A 21,576-nucleotide genomic window follows, 5' to 3' on the forward strand; every position below is an offset into this window, starting at 1 on the left:
TTGAAATTAGGTCAAGGTCATTCATTTGAACAAACTTGGTAGCCCTTCATCCCAGCATGCTGCAGGCATATTATCAGTACCCTGGGTCTTTCGGTTATTTAGAAGATGTTGTTTGAATATTTTAACATATTTGACCCCTGTGACCTTGAAAGTGGGTCAAGGTCATTTATTTGAACAAACTTTGTAGCCCTTAATCCCAGCATGCTACAGGCCTAATAGCAGTACCCTGGGCGTTTTGGTTATTGAGAAGAAGTTGTTTAAAGTAAAAAGTTGACGCCGGACAGACTGACGACGGACTACGGACGGACGGACGCCGCACCACGACATAAGCTCAAACACAAAACCCTCAATTCCAAACCTCCATCACCAGCACTCCATATCACCAACCTCGCCTAGCAAGACCCAATTGTCAGATTGCTTAGCATGCACTGAGCGTCTTCTTGTTGGAAAATTCGAGATCATAGACTTTGGAAATCATTTGGCTTTGGGAGCGCATAGCATGTGATAGATATAAATATAATTTGTTTATGTAAATAAAGAACATGTATATATAGCATTGGAAAGCACCATAACTGTTAGATATATAATCAATAAATCAATAGAAGTGGTTGATGGTATATTGATAACTTTAAAGAATCAAGGTTATCCAATAACAAACCGACTAGCATGAAAAGTGAAAGTTAAAAAAAAAAACGGTGCCTTTGTCACCTTTTACCTCAATGGGAAATAATAAGGAAGGATACTTGCAAGAAGAGATTTTTTTAAATGACATTTGGCGTAACGTAAACATATTTTGCGGTCGTAATGACTATCACAGCAGAAAAATGCACTACATTTACTATTTTGGCTAGATACATAATTTGTATGACCAAATTATTGACTAATTTTAAAAAGATAGGTACAATAGTATGAAATCTAATATTGCTGCTAAGTTGGAGGAATTATTTTCAAAGGATTCACAGCGTATTGACCTATGAAGGTAAGACATCAATGAAATGGGTTTTTTGTTTGTTTGTATATATGGGGTTTATCGTCCTTGCAAAAGCCAGGGTAAAAAAGGGGAGACAACTGGCGTAATAAAAGAAAACTTGCGGACCCGGGCGTTGCAAAGGAACAGCATATCAATTGCGGTCACTCCAAAGTCCTCTTAGAAGAATACGTGAAAGAACACCATGGAATCTACAGGAAGCCTTATTTAGTGACATCTTATACGAACACGTAGTGGTATACAGCAGCCCTAATCTTCCCCCCGAACCTGCAGGGGCCCCACTAAAGTGTGTATGTTACTGCTATACATAACTGCACAAAGAAAGAGATCCCAAAACTTATTTTAAAAGTAAGGTAGGGATCTAGTACAGCACCTGTGCTTACGAAAATATTCAGGCTTGCAAACGTCTAATTGTACGACGATTGACTCTGACAAAAATGGTATTATCATTATATTGAAAGAATAACGTAACACACACAAAGTTGGCTGATGAATTATGAAATGTAGGGATGAACAATAAATACAGCTTTTATACATCAACATCTTTCACATATTCTTTGCCCCTTTTCTTCAAAACATGTGGACACTTGGGCGGAATTTTCGCATGAGTTGCCATGATTCTTGACGTTATACAGGTAAGCGTTACTGCGCATGCGTAGCAGTTAAACATATCACAGGTTCCGGTATAATAAAATCCGGCTTCAACCAAATCTGCAACATCGCAAACTACATCCGTACATTTTGTCAGTTGTTCACTATCTAACCATTCGAATGTTTTTCGTCTTGCTTCCGTTGCCTCATATTCCATATTGGCTGTATATCTGCTTTCTGTGTATGACGCAATTGCGTCATTTATCTCTTCTTCTGCGCGACGTTTCTGTATGAATGGACACCTGCTGTTGATGGCGGCATGGGCTTGCCAGGGGACATCATCTCTTCGCCAGTTCATTAATAAATATCCACACATAAAGCATTTTGCCAGGTGGGGATACCCACAGAAGAACAAACCTGCATCAGCAAGTTCCTCCGCCTTTGGGACCATATCGATTGGCCATGACGATGGGAACGATTTAAGCCGTTCTTCCCTACTTTCAAAATCTGGATATTTGATGACTGTACTTCTACCTTTGTTATTTAGTGTTTTATAGAATATTGATAACCACAGGCGTCTTATGAAGTTCAGATCCTTAATTGGTCCCTTTGCCGTGCATGCCAATGTGGACATCACATTTTTATCTCTGGGAGATTCAAAGTCCAATACATTTCCACACTGATAGAAGTTCCAGCGGTACAGAGTTTAGAACATTCCCCACAAAGCCGAGCGGTACCAACGTCAGCGTGATCATGCAAGTGTTTTCTAAATTCCCCAATATCAATTCTTACATGAGTATTTTTTACTTCCAACGCGATTCCATATATGTCAATGAGCATATCCGAAATGTCAAATCCATGAAGTCGAACACAGTTTGCAAGCGTTGAAGGCACCAGGGCATCACTGAAGACGGGACGGCTGAAGAGCAAAAGCTCTAACAATTTTTCCTTTCCTCTCAGATAATGCTACATAAGAACAACTTCTCAGGTACGACAGGTCATTTTCGAAACGCACGTCATTGTTGAGAGCAACGGTAATGACATTGTCGACTGAAACTACTTCCAACGTTAATGAAGGTAAACCTGATATAGTGTCTTGATAAGGACGCGATATAACAAATAATACTTTACCAACTTTGTTCAAGAGAAATTTATTTTTTTCTTAAATCAACTTATTTATTTCGCCATCTCCTTCTAGTGTATAACATTTGATGAATTCTTGTTTTAGTGCTGGTATAAGTTCCTTAGTACAGAATTTGTAATCATGCTCTTCGAATATAGCACGTAAGTACTGCTTTGTCTCCATCCAGGCACTGTCATGTCTGTAGTTTGAAATTAGCTGCTCTATATAAACAGCGGTGATGAATAGTATGAATATAGCATTTCTTTCTTCTCAGGTGTTTTGTGTCTAGATGGGAATTTCTTCATCATTCTGTGGATGTAAGAAAAACAGTGTTAAACATTTTTCTACATATACCGAAGTAATGAAGCAGAGTAAACGTCTTTCAACAGTGTTCCTATATTTAATAGGGTGAAAATGTTTCTAGAACTGATAAATTCATGATATAGGGACGGTAGCTATTTCTTTAAATTGTTTCATAATGATGAGATGTGTGTCGAAATAAGAATTCAGTTTTTAAATAAAAACAATGTCATTTGTCAGGAAGAAATAATAGTTTCTTTTCAGCGAAAAACAATATTCCTTAAATAATTACTGATCGTTTAACTTTTATCTTCCTAAACTTGAAAATTAGAGTATTATGTAAGATATTTTTAACCACGTTTGGGTTCATCATATGAAATGCCTTGTAAGTATACAAATTCAGTAGTTTAATATTTTCTCGCCTTACTGAGGAAACCACAATCAAGACATTTTCAAGATTGGATACCATTTGCTCAAAGGCTATCAATTATTAAGATATCAGGAAAAATAGAGAGAGTAAACAATCGTACGCCTAATCTTATTTACTACGCATGCATGAGGGTAAATTAACGAGATGGGTGGTTAGCGTTAGGGAAAACAAATGCGAGGATCAGAATTTGTGTGAATGTGCTAGTGTGCTCCGATCTCGTTTTTCCTATCAACCACAAACCCTCCACCTTAGGTTGCAACTCCCACCCATTCAACATGGATAACAATTGATATGCTGTGCATGATACTTTATGTGAACTCTTAAATATGAAGTTTGGATTAAATAAAATTTCAGTTAAACTCCGTCTATCATGAAAGTTTAATTTTGCATTATGCATCACGTTTGAATGCAATTAAATCCAAAGAAATTTTTAAACTTGATGCATAAAAAAATATAAACACATATAATTTCAAGTAATCTCACTTTTTCATGCAGTGTGGAATACGCTTGCGATAATGTTTGTTAACGCATTTATGACCACAGAAAAAGCATTCTGGACATTAATTTATTGAAAAGAGGACAGTGTCCACACGTTATGTTAAAGGATGGCGTAGAACACACATGTTATAACATCTATAGAATGTAGTAATACGTATGGTATCCCCAACCCAGGCAGCTTCTATCAATTTATTTATATATATCTGTATATACTTATCAGTATTATATATATATATATAATATTTGGCTGGGGGAAATAAAATATTTGAAAAAAAAAAAAAAAAAGATATGCGTATGGTATGCCAACATTGAACTCGTCTTGTTTTTATGAAAATCCCATGTTTGGTCTAATTAACAGTGCTTTGTTTACTTGAAAAAACCCATCCTTGAAACAACTTTATATCATCTAACTTTCCTTTTGATTATTTAGACTTGTAAATTCTTATTTTCTCTTGTTTTCATACCTGGTCAATGTAATTAAGGGTATTATGATGGTTTCCAGTTGTTCTTCCATTTATCTGCTGGCCTTAATTGTAGTCAATATTCGGGTTGTGAAACTTGGAATACACTTACAGATGAACTAATATCGCTACCACCTTTGGACGCTTTTAAGCATAAAGCAATATGGCAGCCTATTTAATTGTTTAATTCTGATTATATACTGTTAGATGAAGAAACCATTTTTAATCCATGGTTTGATAGCGTATATCCTGGCATTTTTTACGTTTTGCTTTGCTATCATTTATCGTGTTTGTTAGACTCTGGCCATTTTACTATAACCCATCCTTGATACTCCAGTGGTTATGCTCACTGTCGCTCTCTGCACCCCTTGAGTATCGATGCTGACTATAACCAAACGCATGAGATTTATGTATATTGTGAAATATCATGTTTAGTAAAATATCAAGCTTGTGATATTATTAGCAATTTTATCATTTATATTTTAGGTCTTATTTTCATTTAATCTATATTAATGTTTTTATAAAGATTGTGTGGAACTTATTCAGTTACCAATCTCTAGAATCATGTGGGAGTTAAGTTTTTGGGTAAACAAGATATATATCCTTAATAAAAATTAAAAAAAACCGTTTATTGTAATATATTCACTAGCTTTGACTACGAAGACAATCGAACAATGGGCTATTAATTTCGTAGTAAGACCAAATTAGCGGGCGTAACTTTGTTCATAGTAAGTTTGGTTGTGTCATGGGAGACAACTCGAACGACTATAGTTTATTGAAAAAGGCGTATTTGGACAATCTTATAACAGAGCTAGAAGTCCCGTGAAAAAAACACGTTTATGCGTTAATACTAATATGAACAGCTGTTTTGGGGTTTTCTTTCAACAAACACAGAGTTCGTATCAAACAGCAACGAAACAGAAATGAAAAATTATTTGTGTATTATAAGTTCTGATTTGTTTAAACAATGCCTGTAAGATAGTTGATATTGTCTTTATGTTATAGATATCCGGACTGAGTTCCGTGTTGTTGTTTGGATTTTTATTTCGTGTTTATCATGTGAATCGAACACCAACCATGTACTGTGCGGTGTGATACAGAAGATGACCGTGTGTTTGTGGTCATGCCATCTTCAGCTATACTCCTGGGGTAGCGCTCACCTTCGCTCTCTGCACCCCTGGAATATGTCATAGCAAAACTGAACGCATCCGACTTGCTATTAGATTGGTCTCGAGTAAAATGAACTGGCAAATCGCAAAGACTGATATATGTACTTTGAGGATAACAGAGGAACGACTACCACCTTCAAAGCCAGTATCAAACTAGTCTTCTCGTCTCAACGACAAGGTGGTGCACACTGAGCCTTCGATTTTGTCATGACATATTCCAGGGGTACAGAGAACGAAAGTGAGCATTACCCTAGGCCTGAAGAAGTGAGGAGGGTGTCCTTGTGGATTGATACAATTAAGTAGACCAGTTTGATCCGTTGATGTACATCAAAAGAATTTCCTGGAAACGTAAAAGTAAAATTGACTTACGCATCGAAACAGGTCGGCATGAAAGATTGTTTGTGAATGAATTTTCCGCTTGTAAATACGTAATAGAGATAAATATTCTCACGTTAGTTAAGTGTAATGTGTATGAATATCTCTGATATAACCTAATCAATGCACGAGGAGAGCTGTATCGGGGATACCTTTTTTCATTCTAAATAAGAAGAATAAGCTGGTTGTAATTTTAAGCAACCCAGTCTTTTTGAGCTCCTGAGCCAAAACCTGCTATAGTATTCCTAATCGTTGCCATAATTTGATCAAAATTGAGTGATAACTTCCCTACCGCTTATCATATTATGGTTTTTATTAGCTCACCTGGCCCGAAGGGCCATGTGAGCATATGGCATGGTGCGGCGTCCGTCATCCGTCCGTCGTCCGTCCGTCGTCAAGATTTTACTTTAAACAACTTCTTCTCAGTAACCAAAAGGCATAGGGTGATGATATTTGGCCAGAGGTATGTTGGGATGAAGGGCTACCAAGTTTGTTCAAATAAATTACCTTCGTCCATTTTCAAGGTCACAGGGGTCAAATATGTTAAATTCTTTAAACAACTTCTTCTGAATAACCAAGAGGCATAGGGTGATGATATTTGGCCAGAAGCATGCTGGGCTAAAGGGCTACCAAGTTTGTTCAAATAAATGACCTTCATCCATTTTCAAGGTCACAGCTGTCAAATGTGTTAAATTCGTTAAACACCTTCTTCTGAAAAACCAAGAGGCATAGGGTGATGATATCTGGCCAGTAACATGCTGGGATAAAGGGCTACCAATTTTGTTCAAATTAATTACCTTGATTTATATTCAAGGTCACAATGGGTCAAATATGTTTGAAACCTTTCAACAACTTCTTCTGAATAACCAATCGGCCTAGGGTGCTTAAATTTGGCCAGTAACATGATGGGGTGAAGGGCTACCAAGTTTGTTTAAATAAATGACCTTGATTTATATTCTAGGTCACAGGGTCAAATATGTTTAAAACCTTTCAACAACTTCTTCTGAATAACCAAGAGGCCTGGGGTGCCTCAATTTGGCCAGTAACATGCTGGGATAAAGGTTACCAATTTTGTTCAAATAAATTACCTTGGTTTATATTCTAGGTCACAGGGGTCAAATATGTTTAAAACTTTTAAACAACTTCTTCTGAATAACCAAGAGGTCTAGGGTGCCTAAATTTGGCTAGTAACATGCTGGGATAAAGGGCTACCAAGTTTGTTTAAATAAATGACCTTGATTCATATTCTAGGTCACAGGGGTCAAATATGTTTAAAACCTTTAAACAACTTCTTCTGAATAATCGAGAGGCCTAGGGTGATGATATTTGTCCAGTAACATACTGGGTTGAAGAGCTACCAGATTTGTTCAAATAAATGACCTTGACTTATATTCAAGGTCACAGTGGTCAAATATGTTCAAAACATTTAAAACAACTTGTTCTGTATAACCAAGAGGCCTAAAGTGATGATATTTGGCCAGTAGCATGCTGGGATGAAGGGCTACCAAGTTCGTTCAAATAAATGACCTTAGTCCATTTTCAAGGTCACATGGGTCGAATATGTTTAAAACCTTTAAACGACTTCTTCTGAATAACCAAAATGCCCAGGGTGATGATCTTTGACCAGTAGTATGCTGGGATGAAGGGCTACCAAGTTTGTTCAAATGAATGACCTTGACCAACTTTCAAGGTCACAGGTGTCAAGTTCTTAAAATCTTCAACCAACTTATTCTCAATAACCAAAAGGCACAGGGTACTGTTATTAGGCCTGTAGCAATCAGGGCTACCAAATTTGTTCAAATGAATGACCTTGACCCACTTTCAACCTAATGTCATTGTTTGACATGCAAGGTCATACTGATATTCTGCCTGTAGCTGTATTTTAGTCCACTTTTAAGATTACAAGTGTGAGATTAATACCAGGTGAGCGATGTAGGCCCATTGGGCCTCTTGTATTATATACATATATGTGAGTATAGATGTCCATGGATTATGCTCACTTTCGCTCTCTGCACATCTGGAATATGACATAGCAATATTGAAGGCACAGTGTGCGCCACCTTGTGGATGAGTCAAGAAGACTAGTTTGATCCGTTGATGTACATCAAAAGAATCTCGCGGTGGGGTAACGGTAAAATTTTCTTGTCTTGAAGTCGGGCGTCGCTCCTTTATAATCTTCCAAGGACACGTATCAGCCTATTAATTGGTAAGATTTTTTTTAACCTGAGACCAGCCAAATACATCCTGTAGTTTGCCACGTGCCTTCAATTGTTTGCTATGACATATTCCATGCGTGAAGAGAGCGAAAGTAAGCGTAACCCATGGATATCGAGGATGCTACATCTATATTTTTTACCTATATTGTTATATATTGTCTGGTCCTTAGGTCTTTGAATGTGCTTCTCTAAACTCCAGGGGCTACGCTCAATTTCGCTCTCAACAACCCTGGGATATGGCATGGCAATGCAAAATCGAAGTAATCAAGTTTATCGATTTTGAGTTGGAATTACCGGTTTTATTAACACTTCTATATTCTCTTGTTAAATAACGTTTTTGAGAACGTGACATTAGTTTGAAATGACCTAGGTTATTAAGATGGATCGATGTTGGCGATAGACTATTCAAGGTAGAATTACCGCACATCCTCGGTCCTTTGATGTACATCAAAAGAATCTCGCTGTCGCATAGCGGTAAAAAAAAAATGGCTGACTTTGAAGTCGGGTGTCGCTCCAGCCTAGCGATTGGTCAGGTTTATTTACCCGAGACCAATTAAATAACTATCTTTGTGCCTTCAATTCTGCTAAGACATATTCCAGGGGTGCAGAGAGCGTACGTGAGCGTAACCCCTGGATATCGAGGATGGTTTCAACAGTACACAGGACATTCTGAGCGATATTTCAGGATGTTCGCCCACTTTAGAGCAGCCCCTTGAGTATTGAGGATGAGTGAAGGACCTAAATTGGACGTCATATCCATTCGACTCGATCGCTTATCGTTGCTCTAAAATGATATATCTCCTGCTATTTCCAGCAGGCTCATGTATTCTCAAATGATTTTAAGTATCGACAGCACCAATGTAGTAGGATAAGGAATAATGATAAAGATAGTGCCGTAGCTGGCGGGGCTCGAACCCGCGACCCTTAGCTCTCCGAGCACGATGATGATCTAAAGGGAAACTCCCTACAGCTGACACTTGTAAGGCAACCTAATCAATGCACATCTTTTACAATAGATCACTGACTAGACCAGGAAATTGTTAATTGATAAAACATTCCCATTAATTAGAATATCTCAAAGTTTAGGATATTTACGGTAGGCCCTACAGGAATGACAACGACAGCAACAGGTATCAGGAAAAACAATTGTGACGCAAAATCGCCAATAATTACAACTCAATGAAACAGACATTCTATATACCCACGAAAAAGTTAAAACCATGAAGTTACATAAAGACAACAGGTCAAAGGTCCAACTTAGGTCCTCCATAATTTCGCGCGCTTTTTAACTCGATTTTTATTTCCTTTAACATAAGCGACGCTTTGTGTCCCTTAGATCCTTAACAAATATTGTTGTTTTGACAGACAGTAGGCAGCATGGCAAGCCAACATGACACGCTTGTGGGAGCTGTCGATCAGGGCACGAGTAGTTCGAGATTTCTTGTGAGTATTTATACACATATGTATTGCAAATAAGTCCTACTTTTTAAGGTTATTTCACGGAATTCACTTATCAACTGGTTGCATTGTTTGTCCTTCAATACATGTCGGGTGAACAGATGATTTACACCGGTGGTAAACACTGAACAGCTGCATTTTATGATCATGTTTCCTGTTACCATGTACACATCTTTTACACATGACAGTTGTTATAAAAGTTTCTTCTCAGCATTCGTGATCTATAACGCTACAGAACAGATCTAGAGTCGCGCATGTATTTCATCGTCTGCTTTTTGACAAATTTGCGACAAACAGTAACTTACATATTCACCTTTAAGTTAATAATAATGATAATATTTTTTTAGGTAAAAGGCAGATAATCCACGTATATCACATTTTGCAGATTGAATATAAATACATATATTATCACAGATGTTATTTCATGTTCATCTTGTTGACTTCCTCCGTCGATACCGACGATTACGGATGTAGCTAGGGTCATTGTGCTATTGTACGTTAATTATGTACTTTTTGTTGTTGATTTTTTTGTTATTTGCTATAGGATAAAAACATGATAAAAACACGTTAAAAGCAGTGAGTGAGTGTTAGTTATGTTGTAGGTTTTGTATATTTTCGATTATGTTATATGTGGTGCATGTCCTGAATTCTGCTCGTGTATTTGATTGGATTATTGTTGTGGGTAGGAGGTTCCATTGGTGTATGGAAAGAATGAGTGTCTGTATGTGTCTTTGGATGTGTAGATATGTCTGTAACTACGGTCATGTCCTTGATGTGTTCTAGTGTCTGCCGGGATGAGATTGTTAGTGTGTATTGCTACTTGTTGGTGTATTATTTTGTAGAGAAGAATAATGTGTGTTCTTGTTCTGGGAGTGTGTAATGTTGGCCATTGCAAGTTGTGTATCATATCTGTGACTGCGCTTGTGTTATGGTATTTGTTTAGGACATATTTATTTATGCCATATAACTAGTAATCAGTCAGGTGTTAAAAACTGGATTGGATTAGATTAAGTTAGGCCTTTACCTGTGATGACCCATAAAGTCACATTGTGTCTTAACCAATGGGGTCCCTTAGATCTAAATAAGTCAATTCAATTCACAAAATAGTTACATAATTATATGATAGATATTGATAATTTGATAAAACTCTTAAGACACATATGCAGTCTTTTATGAAAAAAGATATAAAGTGTTACCAAATAAAAACCTATTTTGTCTCGTATCTGATACCATGGCATTCTGGAAAACAGGTGATTGGGCATCCCCTACCTAACAAGCTCTCCTTCATGCCATATACCAGATATGTTAGGAGACTTATAAAATAACATGTGCCATAGGCTATATTCAATAAAAAAAAATGCTGATAATTTAATGATATAAAATATGAAGTTTTCACCACTTAAATATAATAGATCCATCAACATGTGTAGGAGATAGAAAAATGCACGGCCAGATCAGGGTTCAAACCCAGGACCCTCCAAACTTTAGCCGGATGCTCAACCAATTGAGCTACCTGGTCGCAAACAATCGACCCAGTCCAGTTCCATTCCTCCCTTCTTTATCTAAGCTGTTACCCCTGAACATACAACTACTGACAACCCAAGTTCGGGAATCGCCTTGCCAAGCGTACACCCAATGCTTCTAACAAGGGTTGGTCAAATGCACTGATGCAGGTGCCATGTGGACTGTAACAGGAGATAGAAAACCAACTGAGCTACTTGGTCACCGGCGATTGACCCAGTCCAGTTCCGTCTGCTACCATGAATAGGAGCCAGAGTTTCCTCTGGCCCTGACACCAGACTGAGACATTTTGGTTATTATAGATGTGTATATCCCAAGGAAAATCCTGGAGGGGCTCATGCATTTGGTCCATTGACCCATTAAAACTGAAAATGACCCCTCCATGTTCCAATTTTCTTTTAATTTTACATATAATGGCCCTTCTTAGTTTTGATATTGACTAAAAATTGCTGAAAATGGCCAGCCCACTTCTCTCAAATTCCAGGATTTTCCCTGTATCGTGCAGACATCTATCTGTCAAAATGTCTTGAGTCTGGTATCAGGGCCAGAGGAAACTCGGGCTACATGCATATGTGTACAGCTTATAAATACCATACCATTGTGAATAAGAAGTCTAAAAAGTACCTATGCTGTTTTTGATAACCTAGTGGGAACATTTATTAATTAATCCAAAAATTGAAAAGGGATGATTTAATATTCTATTAAATTTTGTTTAGTCAGCAGGACAGTTATAATTGTACAATACAATTACCATGAAGGAAATATTAAATTTGTCCAGAGAAATGAGTTAGTATTAATTCAGGGCTTCGGTGATATACAATATATACAATGTATCAATATTGATTAGGATATTGGGTAGAAATGGAGAGGAAACAATTTAACGGCCTGTAACAGAGTTAGAAAATTAAATGAGATGCATTGTTATCAGCTCTTTTATGGGGTTTAAATCAGCATACAAACAGAAGAGAATGTATGCTAACTTTGTTGTTTATTTGGCAATTATTAATGACCCTGTACATATAGCTTAGGGCAACAACTGTGTATGATTGTCTTAGTAGAACTGTCATGCACATGGCCTATAACTATAAGACAGTCTGTTGTAATTTCTCATTCAATATTCAAATGCATGCACTTGATAATAAGACATGTCTGTCAAATTAATTTCTATATATAGATTTTAACAAAAAAACTTGTATAAATATATACAGTTACTTGAAAAAGCCTTTAGGTAATAAAGGCCTTAATTAATTGACTTGCTAATTTCATCACGATTATAATTTTTTTAACTCTGCATTCACATCTGAAATTTCATAATAAATTATTCCAACCTTTGAATTGGAAGGGTTCAAATGTGTCTTCAGGGGTGAATGAGTTAACATGGATATATGCACGTGGGGTATCTAGTAAAGTTCAAATATCAGTTCAGCTGATGACAGTTATTTTATTTAGCTGATGAGCATTATTGCTAGAATTTACAGTTCAAAAGGTATTTATATTCAAGTTTGTTTAAAAAATCATTTTTGTAAAAAGAAACTTTTGTTAAATGATTATGTCAAGATATAATTTTAGAATCTCAAGGATATAAAAATCATTATTACAAAGTGTGTCACATGTACATGTTACTAGGAACGTTAACCTTCATTGAACAGACATTCAAGTTTGACTTACAGCACTTTCATCAAGAACAGGCAGCAGGCAAGAAGGACTGATTCAGTTCTCATTTTGACCTGTTCAAGTCACCTTTTTAGGTCACCTGAGACAAAGTCTCAAGTGACCTATTGTTATCGCCTTTTGTCCGGTGTCCGTTGTGCGTCCGTAAACAATTTACATTTTCGTCTTCTTCTCCAAAACCCATGAACCAATTTCAATGAAAATTTGCAGAAACCTTCCATGGCCAAAGGTCAACAAAAAGAGTGGCTGCTTTGGTCCCCAGCCCCCGAGGGCCTGTGGGGCGGGGCCAAAAAGGGTCAAATTGACTGAAATTTCAAAAATCCTCTTCTCAAGACCAAGATATGGTAGAGTCAAATACTCTTCATAGATGGAAGGGTCTGAAGGTGCTTTACCAAAATTGTGAATTTCTTGACCCTGGGGTCTCACGTTTCCACCTCAGGGGAGGAACTTTACTATAGTTTATATAGGGAAATCACATTTTGGACCAACATTTGTTTAATTTCCATTGGAAGTAATTCAATTTAGGTTAGCATTATCAGTATTGGATAGCAGTTAAATGGTATGCACATATCAGCCCTGACTGACCCCCCGGGGCTGATGGGTGGAGTCAAAAAGGGTCGAATTGACTGAAATTTCAAAAATCTTCTTCTCAAAGACCAAGATATGGTAGAATCAAACACTCTTCATAGATGGAAGGGTCTTAAGGTTTATGACCCTAGGGTCTCACGTTTACCCCCTGGGGAGGGGGGGGGGGCAAAATTTATTATGGTTTATAATGGCAAATGATACTTTGAATATTACATGTTAATAACTTGATTGGAATTATAACCCTGAGTTGACAGTTTGATACTTTGAAAATTTTGAGCCAGCCCTACCCCCAAGGGATAGGGTGGGGCCCACACAGAAGTCAGTGTGCTAAAATTTCTTCATTTTCCTTGTTTAGAATCAGAGGTGCTAGTTTCAAATACTTTTCAGTCTTAAATCTGTATGCTAGATATTGAATAAGGTGGTTTTATTGTTTTTTGTCACTTTGAATAATATATCTGTCCATGTTAAAAACAAAATCAACTCCCTGTATAAAGATATCAGGTGACCGTTAAAGCCCATGGACCTCTTGTTCTTATATATCTCCTATGTAATTTTACAAAAGTTTGCTGGTTAGAAATGTCATTTGGTCTATTCAAATAGAAGTTGCATGAAAAGCCTGGACTTAACTTAACCAGCAATTTAATAAGCTTTAGATACCTTGACCATAAAAACTTATTTGTTTACCTAAGGGCATTTCATTATGAATAATCTGTGTCACTTGTGAGTGTTGGGTCCTTACCAACCTCAGAGGTCTGTTACCTAGCTTGGCCTGGTCAAATATAACTATGTTTATTGAGGGAACAACCTACAGTTTTACAGGGAAGGCAGCTGGTACACTTATTTAGCATTGAAGCCTTTATATATATATACTGTACTGTTCTGTGTTAACTCATTTACCCCTGATGACACATTTGAACTCTTCCAATTCAAAGGTTGGAATAGCTCATTATCAAACTTTAGGGGTCAATGAGCTGAAAATGCCTGATGTTTTCATTTTTCCTTTTCAAAATGACTGTTAATTTGTTATCAAAGCCTGCAATAGTTTAGGTTCATATCAAATTATATTGGAATTAGTGAAGAACTCCAGAAAACATGAGAAAATGGTTTGTATATATTCTTCATACATGAATTATGGCTAAAGACAACTATAGTGTTGTTTTTTAACTTCCACACAATTTTGGCAATACAAAAGGACAAATGACTAGATTTATTTAGTTGAAAGCTTGAGTGAGGATATTAATACCACAATGAAGTGCTATCAGTTATTTTTTTTTAGGTTTTATGTATATTCAGGTGTGTTATAAATAGCCAAAAGCCTGTTGTTATACAAATGTCACTGATAAGGCTCAGAAAGCAGTGTTTGCACGCACTCTATAAAGTTGACATTTCCATCAAGGACAAGTACTGTATCATCCTATTAGTCTGGAGGCAGTGTCCCACCTGTCTTCTCAAGACAATTGTTTTGTAAGGACATGTACCTATGTAGGTAGTGATTTATATAATACACAATTCTGGCTACCGTAAGCCTCACTGTCCTATAGCAATATAGGCAGTAGGTATGTATATGGATGTTAAAAATGGAAGTGTTAGCCATGCTTTATAAATTTAGACTGAAAATCTATGATACAGCACATACATGTATCTTATGAAATTTAAATTAGTTTTTAAAAAAGATTGGGAAAATTCAAACAACATCCGCCATTTCAATATTGTTGAAACATCCTCTTTCTTCTGTCTTATTAATGTCCTCACCTTGCAGATTTATACATTTTCTGTTGAAGTAGATGTGCTGTATAATTTAAATGAAAAGCATCAAATCAACATAAAAAGGGGCATTTATTATTTAAAGGTTGGGGTAGGTAGGGGAGGGAATTAGGGGACCTCCTATTGGATCCCACAGTGAAATTTTTGGTGTTGAGATCTTTGTAACAGAGTAATTGACCCATTTCACCCCTAAATTCACATTTGAACCTTACCAAATCAAAGGCTCATGGGTAATTTAAGTCCATTTTGAAAATGTAGGGAATAAGTTAGGAGAGAGAGAAATAAGCTGCACTGTATTGTTATATACATGTACCTTATTTATCAGTGTGATTTGCTGAGTAACACTAATGGTAGGGATAGCATTGTTTTTACACTCTATCACTACAGTCGCGGATCCAGAGGTCTTTTTTGGGCTTCAAGAAACCCTTCCAACCTGAGAATTTTCCTTAAAAAATCATGTATTTTCACCATTTTCCTCAATTTTCCCCAAATTAGACCCCCCCCCCCACCCCCCCCAAGATAGGACTCTGGATCCCCCATAGAACAAATAGTCATACCCTGCCTACTCTCTGCTCCAGCATGGAAGGAAATCGTAGCTCTGACTACGACCATCCTTCAGATCCGCCACTGTATAATCAGTTAATGTGTACAAAATTGCATCATTTCAAAACCAGGAAGACACTTAAAGCTGTTATCATTTTGAGGAGGTGGTTTCGTCAACAATGATATAAAAATAAACTGTTTTATACAAAAACATAGTTGCAGCTTCCTGTCACATATATATAACTGATGTAATCACATGTGTACTATATGCCCTGCATGGACAGAATTCAGACTATACATTAAAACACAGACCATGCATAAAAACACAGACCATACATAAAAACACAGATCATACATAAAAACAGACCATACATAAAAACAGACCATACATAAAAATTCAGACCATACATAAAAACACAGACCATACATAAAAACTCAGACCATACATAAAAACTCAGACCATACATAAAAACAGACCATACATAAAAACACAGACCATACATAAAAACACAGACCATACATAAAAACTCAGACCTTACATAAAAACACAGACCATACATAAAAACACAGACCATACATAAAAACAGACCATACATAAAAACAGACCATACATAAAAACACAGACCATACATAAAAACAGACCATACATAAAAACACAGACCATACATAAAAACACAGACCCTACATAAAAACCTAGACCATACATAAAAACAGACCATACATAAAAACAGACCATACATAAAAACACAGACCATACATAAAAACACAGACCATACATAAAAACACAGACCTTACATAAAACAGACCATACATAAAAACAGACCTTACATAAAAACAGACCATACCTAAAAAACAGACCTTACATAAAAACACAGACCATGCATAAAAACACAGACCATACATGAAAACACAGACCATACATAAAAAAAGACCATACACAAAAACACAGACCATACATAAAAACACAGACCATACATAAAAACACAGACCATACATAAAAACAGACCATACATAAAAACACAGACCATACATAAAAACACACCATACATAAAAACACAGACCATACATAAAAACACAGACCATACATAATTTCATAAAAACACAAATCCAAGTATTGCGATACATTTTACAGGGTGACATTAACTGTAAACTAAAGAAGACAGTGATTGCCACAAGAGGGAATAGGGCGGTAATTGGTGATAATCTTCAAAATACAGGAAAAGTAAAAAAAATAACTATTTGCAAGTGAAGTTCAATTGCCTTCACAAAGTGGAGGGGTTCATTATAGCAGCCGTTTCCCACCAAACTTTTACTTTTGTTTATTTTTGGTCCCAAATTCAATATGGATGGAACAGCATGAATTACAGCATGACCAGATGCTCAGCAAAAACTCAAGGAAAAAAATTAAATGAAAACTCATCAGGAAACTTCATATTAAAAAACATCTTCTCGGAATCCTCTGCAGGGCCCTATAGCCTGCAGGTTTATTTTTTTCTTATATAATTAAGGTATCTCGGTAAGCCGTCATGTCAGCTTAAGCATGACATAATGTCAGTTAGCCTTATATGTCTTTAGTCATAACAGATCAATATTCTGGAAATGTTATCAGTGAATATCAATTTGTTTGTTCACAGATATTTTCCAGTAAGACCGGGGAGTTGGTAACATACCACCAGGAAGAAATAAAACAACTGCTGCCTAAGGAAGGGTCAGTATAAAGGTCATCTGGTTCATGTGGAAAGGTCAAGGTCAGTAATGTATGTCGGATTCTGATCCACATTTACTGTTATAAAAGTCTGTTATCTTTAGATAAAAAAACCACTGTGATGGTTAATTAAAGTTTAGACTTAGACTGATACTGAATTGAGCTGACTTAATCATATTTAAATTAAGTAAGAAGTGTTGGCTTCTCTTCATTGTCAGTCTATCATAATCAAGTTAGAATGTTGGTACTATACTTAAAACATTTTTTTCTTATCAATCTTTGAAATTTCCACCGATGACTTCTTGAACATAAACAATAACAAAACTAGATATTACTGACGTCGCAATTTTAAACATTTACCCACCTAATGTCTTTCCAAATATTTATATGAAGCATAAAGGTAACCCCAATGCTCCAATTCTAGGGTCCATAATTAGGAATCTTCCTCCAAAATAGGCAATTAAACTGTTGTAATTGACCCTATTGTTTTGTTGACCACAGATGGGTGGAGGAGGACCCGGAGGAGATACTGACCTCTGTACAGATCTGTATGCAGAAGGCCATCAACAACTTAAAGGCTCTTAACATCAGTCCGGACAATATCAAAAGTCAGTCATGTAAAACAATGATTCATTAAAAATCTATGTATGAAGTTCAAGAGAACTGATATGTCAATTATATTTAGGACAAAATGATTAACAGTCCATCATCATACTGTTTACCGGGAAATTTTAGCTGCAGTTTAACTTTTACGTTTTTCTCTCTCGCCGATGAGGGTGAAACTTAACAGCGAATATATAATAGTACACAGCACAGTATATAGTAATTACATGTGAAAGGCGAAATTAACATTGGGAGAACGTCATTTTTTTCGGTATAGGGCAAATATTTAAATAGTTTTAAGTTTCCCAATATACAGCATTTGAAGATTTCTATGAATTAAGGGGAACCATTTCATTTAATAACTTATTTCTAGTACCTGAACGTATTTTCTTAAAAGTTAGTGATTAAGAAAATTCTCAGGGGGGGGGGCCTGAAGCCCCAAAAAATCACCCTGGATCTGCCACTGCACTAATACGATGTATATGTTTTATATAATACTATTATATGTCGGCATTTTCACTGTGAGTTCTTCTATAAGCATCAACAGAAAAAACTAGGTTCACAGAAATCTGAATGCAATTTAATCAGCATCGTTTTGAACCTTCTCCTCCTACCTAGAATAACATGGGACAACCTTTAGAAGCAAACATTTACGCGACGTTAGGCTGTTCCATGAATCTCATTTGAACAACATAGGAACTCCAATATCGAAAACATGGAATATCTGTGTTAAGGTCAATAATAACCAAAAATTATGAATGTAAGTAAGTGGATTGAACAGCATTTTATCAATGTTCATGAATGCCGTTCAGCATGAAACTGAAAAAAATCTGTGTAATCCTTATATAGTATATAACATTGTACTTGTGTGTCCAGCTCAGGTACCTGTGGTAGTGATAGCTGAACAGTATATAGTATATATACACATTGTACTTAAATGTGTGTCCAGTACGGGTATCTGTGGTAGTGATAGCTGAACAGTATATAGTATATATACACATTGTGCTTGTGTCTCCAGCACGGGTATCTGTGGTAGTGATAGCTGAACAGTATATAGTAGAGGCGGGCTGTCTGATGGCCGGCACGGTCCAGGGGCAGTTCATGTCTCTCACCCGAGACACAGTAACATCACATAGCATGTACACATTGTACTTGTGTGTCCAGCACGGGTACCTGTGGTAGTGATAGCCGAACAGTACTGTTTTTCTCCAGCTGTTATTTTGTTTTCATTATCAAACATACATGTATGTTTACTAGAGACATCAAGGCCAGCAGTACTTGATTTTAACCCATTCACCCCTAAAATCATATTTGAACCTTACCAAATCAAAGACTGGACAAGTCCAGTTTAAATATTTAGGGGTGAATGAGTTAACTCAACCATAAGCAGGTTGATTTAGTGTATAATAATCTGCACTGACAGAATTATATAACAATGTGACTGACTTAGTCATGTATTTACAGAGGTGAGCCAACATGTTTTGTATCCAATGTTTTATTTCTGAAAAGGACCATTGACATGATTTCTTTATAGACTTTAATTATCAGATCAAAAAATGTTGAACAAACATCATATATTTTATGCTACATTTCAAAGATGAGCATGACCAGCCACTGTTATTTTCAGTATTTCAATTATGACAAGGTATATATATCACATCAAAAAGTTGAACTTTCAAATTTATTTTATAGCCATTGGCATAACAAATCAAAGGGAGACGACTGTGGTTTGGGACAAACTGACGGGAGAACCTCTCTACAATGCTATTGGTATGTTTTGTGTAAATATTAAATATCTTCGCCACCTACAAGTTTTGTTGATGATCAGATACCTGTTAAAGGTGAAAAATAAAAACAATATTCTGATTACAATTACTGCCAGGCTATATGAAATGAAAGTTGTATTTGATCTTTTCCTTGATAATCAATTCAATTCAATTTTAATCGGTAAAAAGGTACAACAAGTCAAACCACATTTGTATCACAATATACAATATTGTTATCAGACATAAGATATACTTGCATAAAAAATATGCAATTAAATCCATAATAAATGAGTTCAGTAAGATTGCAGTGGTGAACCAATGAAGGACTATCATGTATTTAATGAAGTACATATGTATCACATTTTTCTAAATACCTGGTAAGAGTAAGAGTATTTATTCCTGTACATTTATTGCTGCCAGTGTGGCTGGACATGAGAACAGCGAGTACTGTGGATAACCTGGTGGACAAGACCCCACAGAAGGACAAGGACTATCTGAGGGTAAGACAGGTGACTGGACAATACCTTATAGCTGCCGTCAGGGCAACGAAACGACTGAACACGACAAACTGATGAGTTAATCGGTCAAGAGCATACCACACAGCATTATAGCCACTAACACGGTCACTAAATTAGAAAATGTATGCTTACCTACAATGTACACTAACATCCTGTTGTGTGTATTTGACTTTTCCATCTTAATGGTATATGCTATTATCGGTATTCATTACCTGTGATTTAAATAATTTGAGTTATTGCCCCTTCATATTAGTGTTAGTGCCCCTTTGTGTAAGAGTTCTTGCCCCTTCATATAAGTGTTATTGCCCTTTTGTGTAAGATTTATTGCCCCTTCATATTAGTGTTATTGCCCCTTTGTATAAGATTTATTGCCCCTTCATATTAGTGTTATTGCCCCTTTGTGTAAGAGTTATTGCCCCTTCATATCAGTGTTTGTGCCCCCTTTGTATAAGAGTTATTGCCCCTTTGTATAAGTGCCCCTAAGGTTGTAATTTTAGTACCTTACACTTGCTACACACTATTTGTATCGGATTTGTTTCCCTTAAAGATGTATGTACTATACTTCAGGGGTCATGATCACTTACGCTCTCTGTATCCCTGGAATATATCATAGTAAAATGGACGGCATGCAGCTAGCTATTTGATTGGTATTGGGTAACAGAACCTTACCAGTCACTAGGCTGATACCTGTCCTTTGACCAACACCCGACTATAGGGCCACTTTTTAGGTCACCTGAGCTGAGTCAAGTTCTGCTGGGCCGATTGAACTGAAAGTTGGTAGGAATGATTTACTCATGGTCCAGACAAAGTGTTGTTATTTTTCAGGTCAATCATAAATCCAATATGGCCACCACGGCCGCCATTTTGAAAAACTATTTCAAACTTAAAGTCAAGTTCTGCTGGGCAGATTGCACTGAAAGTTGGTAGGAATGATCGACTCATGATCCTGACAAAGTGTTGTTATTTTTCAGGTCAATCAGAAATCCAATATGGCCACCATGGCCGCCATTTTGAAAAACCTCTTTCAAACTTAAAGTCAAGTTCTGCTGGGCCGATTGAACTGAAAGTTAGTAGGAATGATCTACTCATGGTCCAGACAAAGTGTTGTTATTTTTCAGGTCAATCATAAATCCAATATGGCCACCACGGCCGCCATTTTGAAAAACTATTTCAAACTTAAAGTCAAGTTCTGCTGGGCAGATTGCACTGAAAGTTGGTAGGAATGATCGACTCATGATCCTGACAAAGTGTTGTTATTTTTCAGGTCAATCAGAAATCCAATATGGCC

General features: G+C 36.6%; 1 protein-coding gene across 2 annotated transcripts in view; it reads left to right on the top strand.

The window, feature by feature from the left end:
* Nucleotides 1–9,501: 9,501 nt before the first annotated feature.
* Nucleotides 9,502–21,576, top strand: part of LOC110455153 (glycerol kinase-like) — a 26,499-nt gene continuing 14,424 nt past the window's right edge. For both annotated transcript variants that reach the window (XM_021505119.1, XM_021505120.1), the window contains exons 1-5: nucleotides 9,502–9,594; nucleotides 17,331–17,404; nucleotides 17,903–18,009; nucleotides 19,697–19,774; nucleotides 20,191–20,270. In XM_021505119.1, the coding sequence (XP_021360794.1) occupies nucleotides 9,529–9,594; nucleotides 17,331–17,404; nucleotides 17,903–18,009; nucleotides 19,697–19,774; nucleotides 20,191–20,270 (405 nt within the window). In that variant the 5' untranslated portion in view covers nucleotides 9,502–9,528. The remainder of the gene's footprint in view (nucleotides 9,595–17,330; nucleotides 17,405–17,902; nucleotides 18,010–19,696; nucleotides 19,775–20,190; nucleotides 20,271–21,576) is intronic.

Source organism: Mizuhopecten yessoensis, unplaced genomic scaffold (assembly GCF_002113885.1).
Source record: "Mizuhopecten yessoensis strain PY_sf001 unplaced genomic scaffold, ASM211388v2 scaffold8149, whole genome shotgun sequence".
Classification (NCBI taxonomy): domain Eukaryota; kingdom Metazoa; phylum Mollusca; class Bivalvia; order Pectinida; family Pectinidae; genus Mizuhopecten; species Mizuhopecten yessoensis.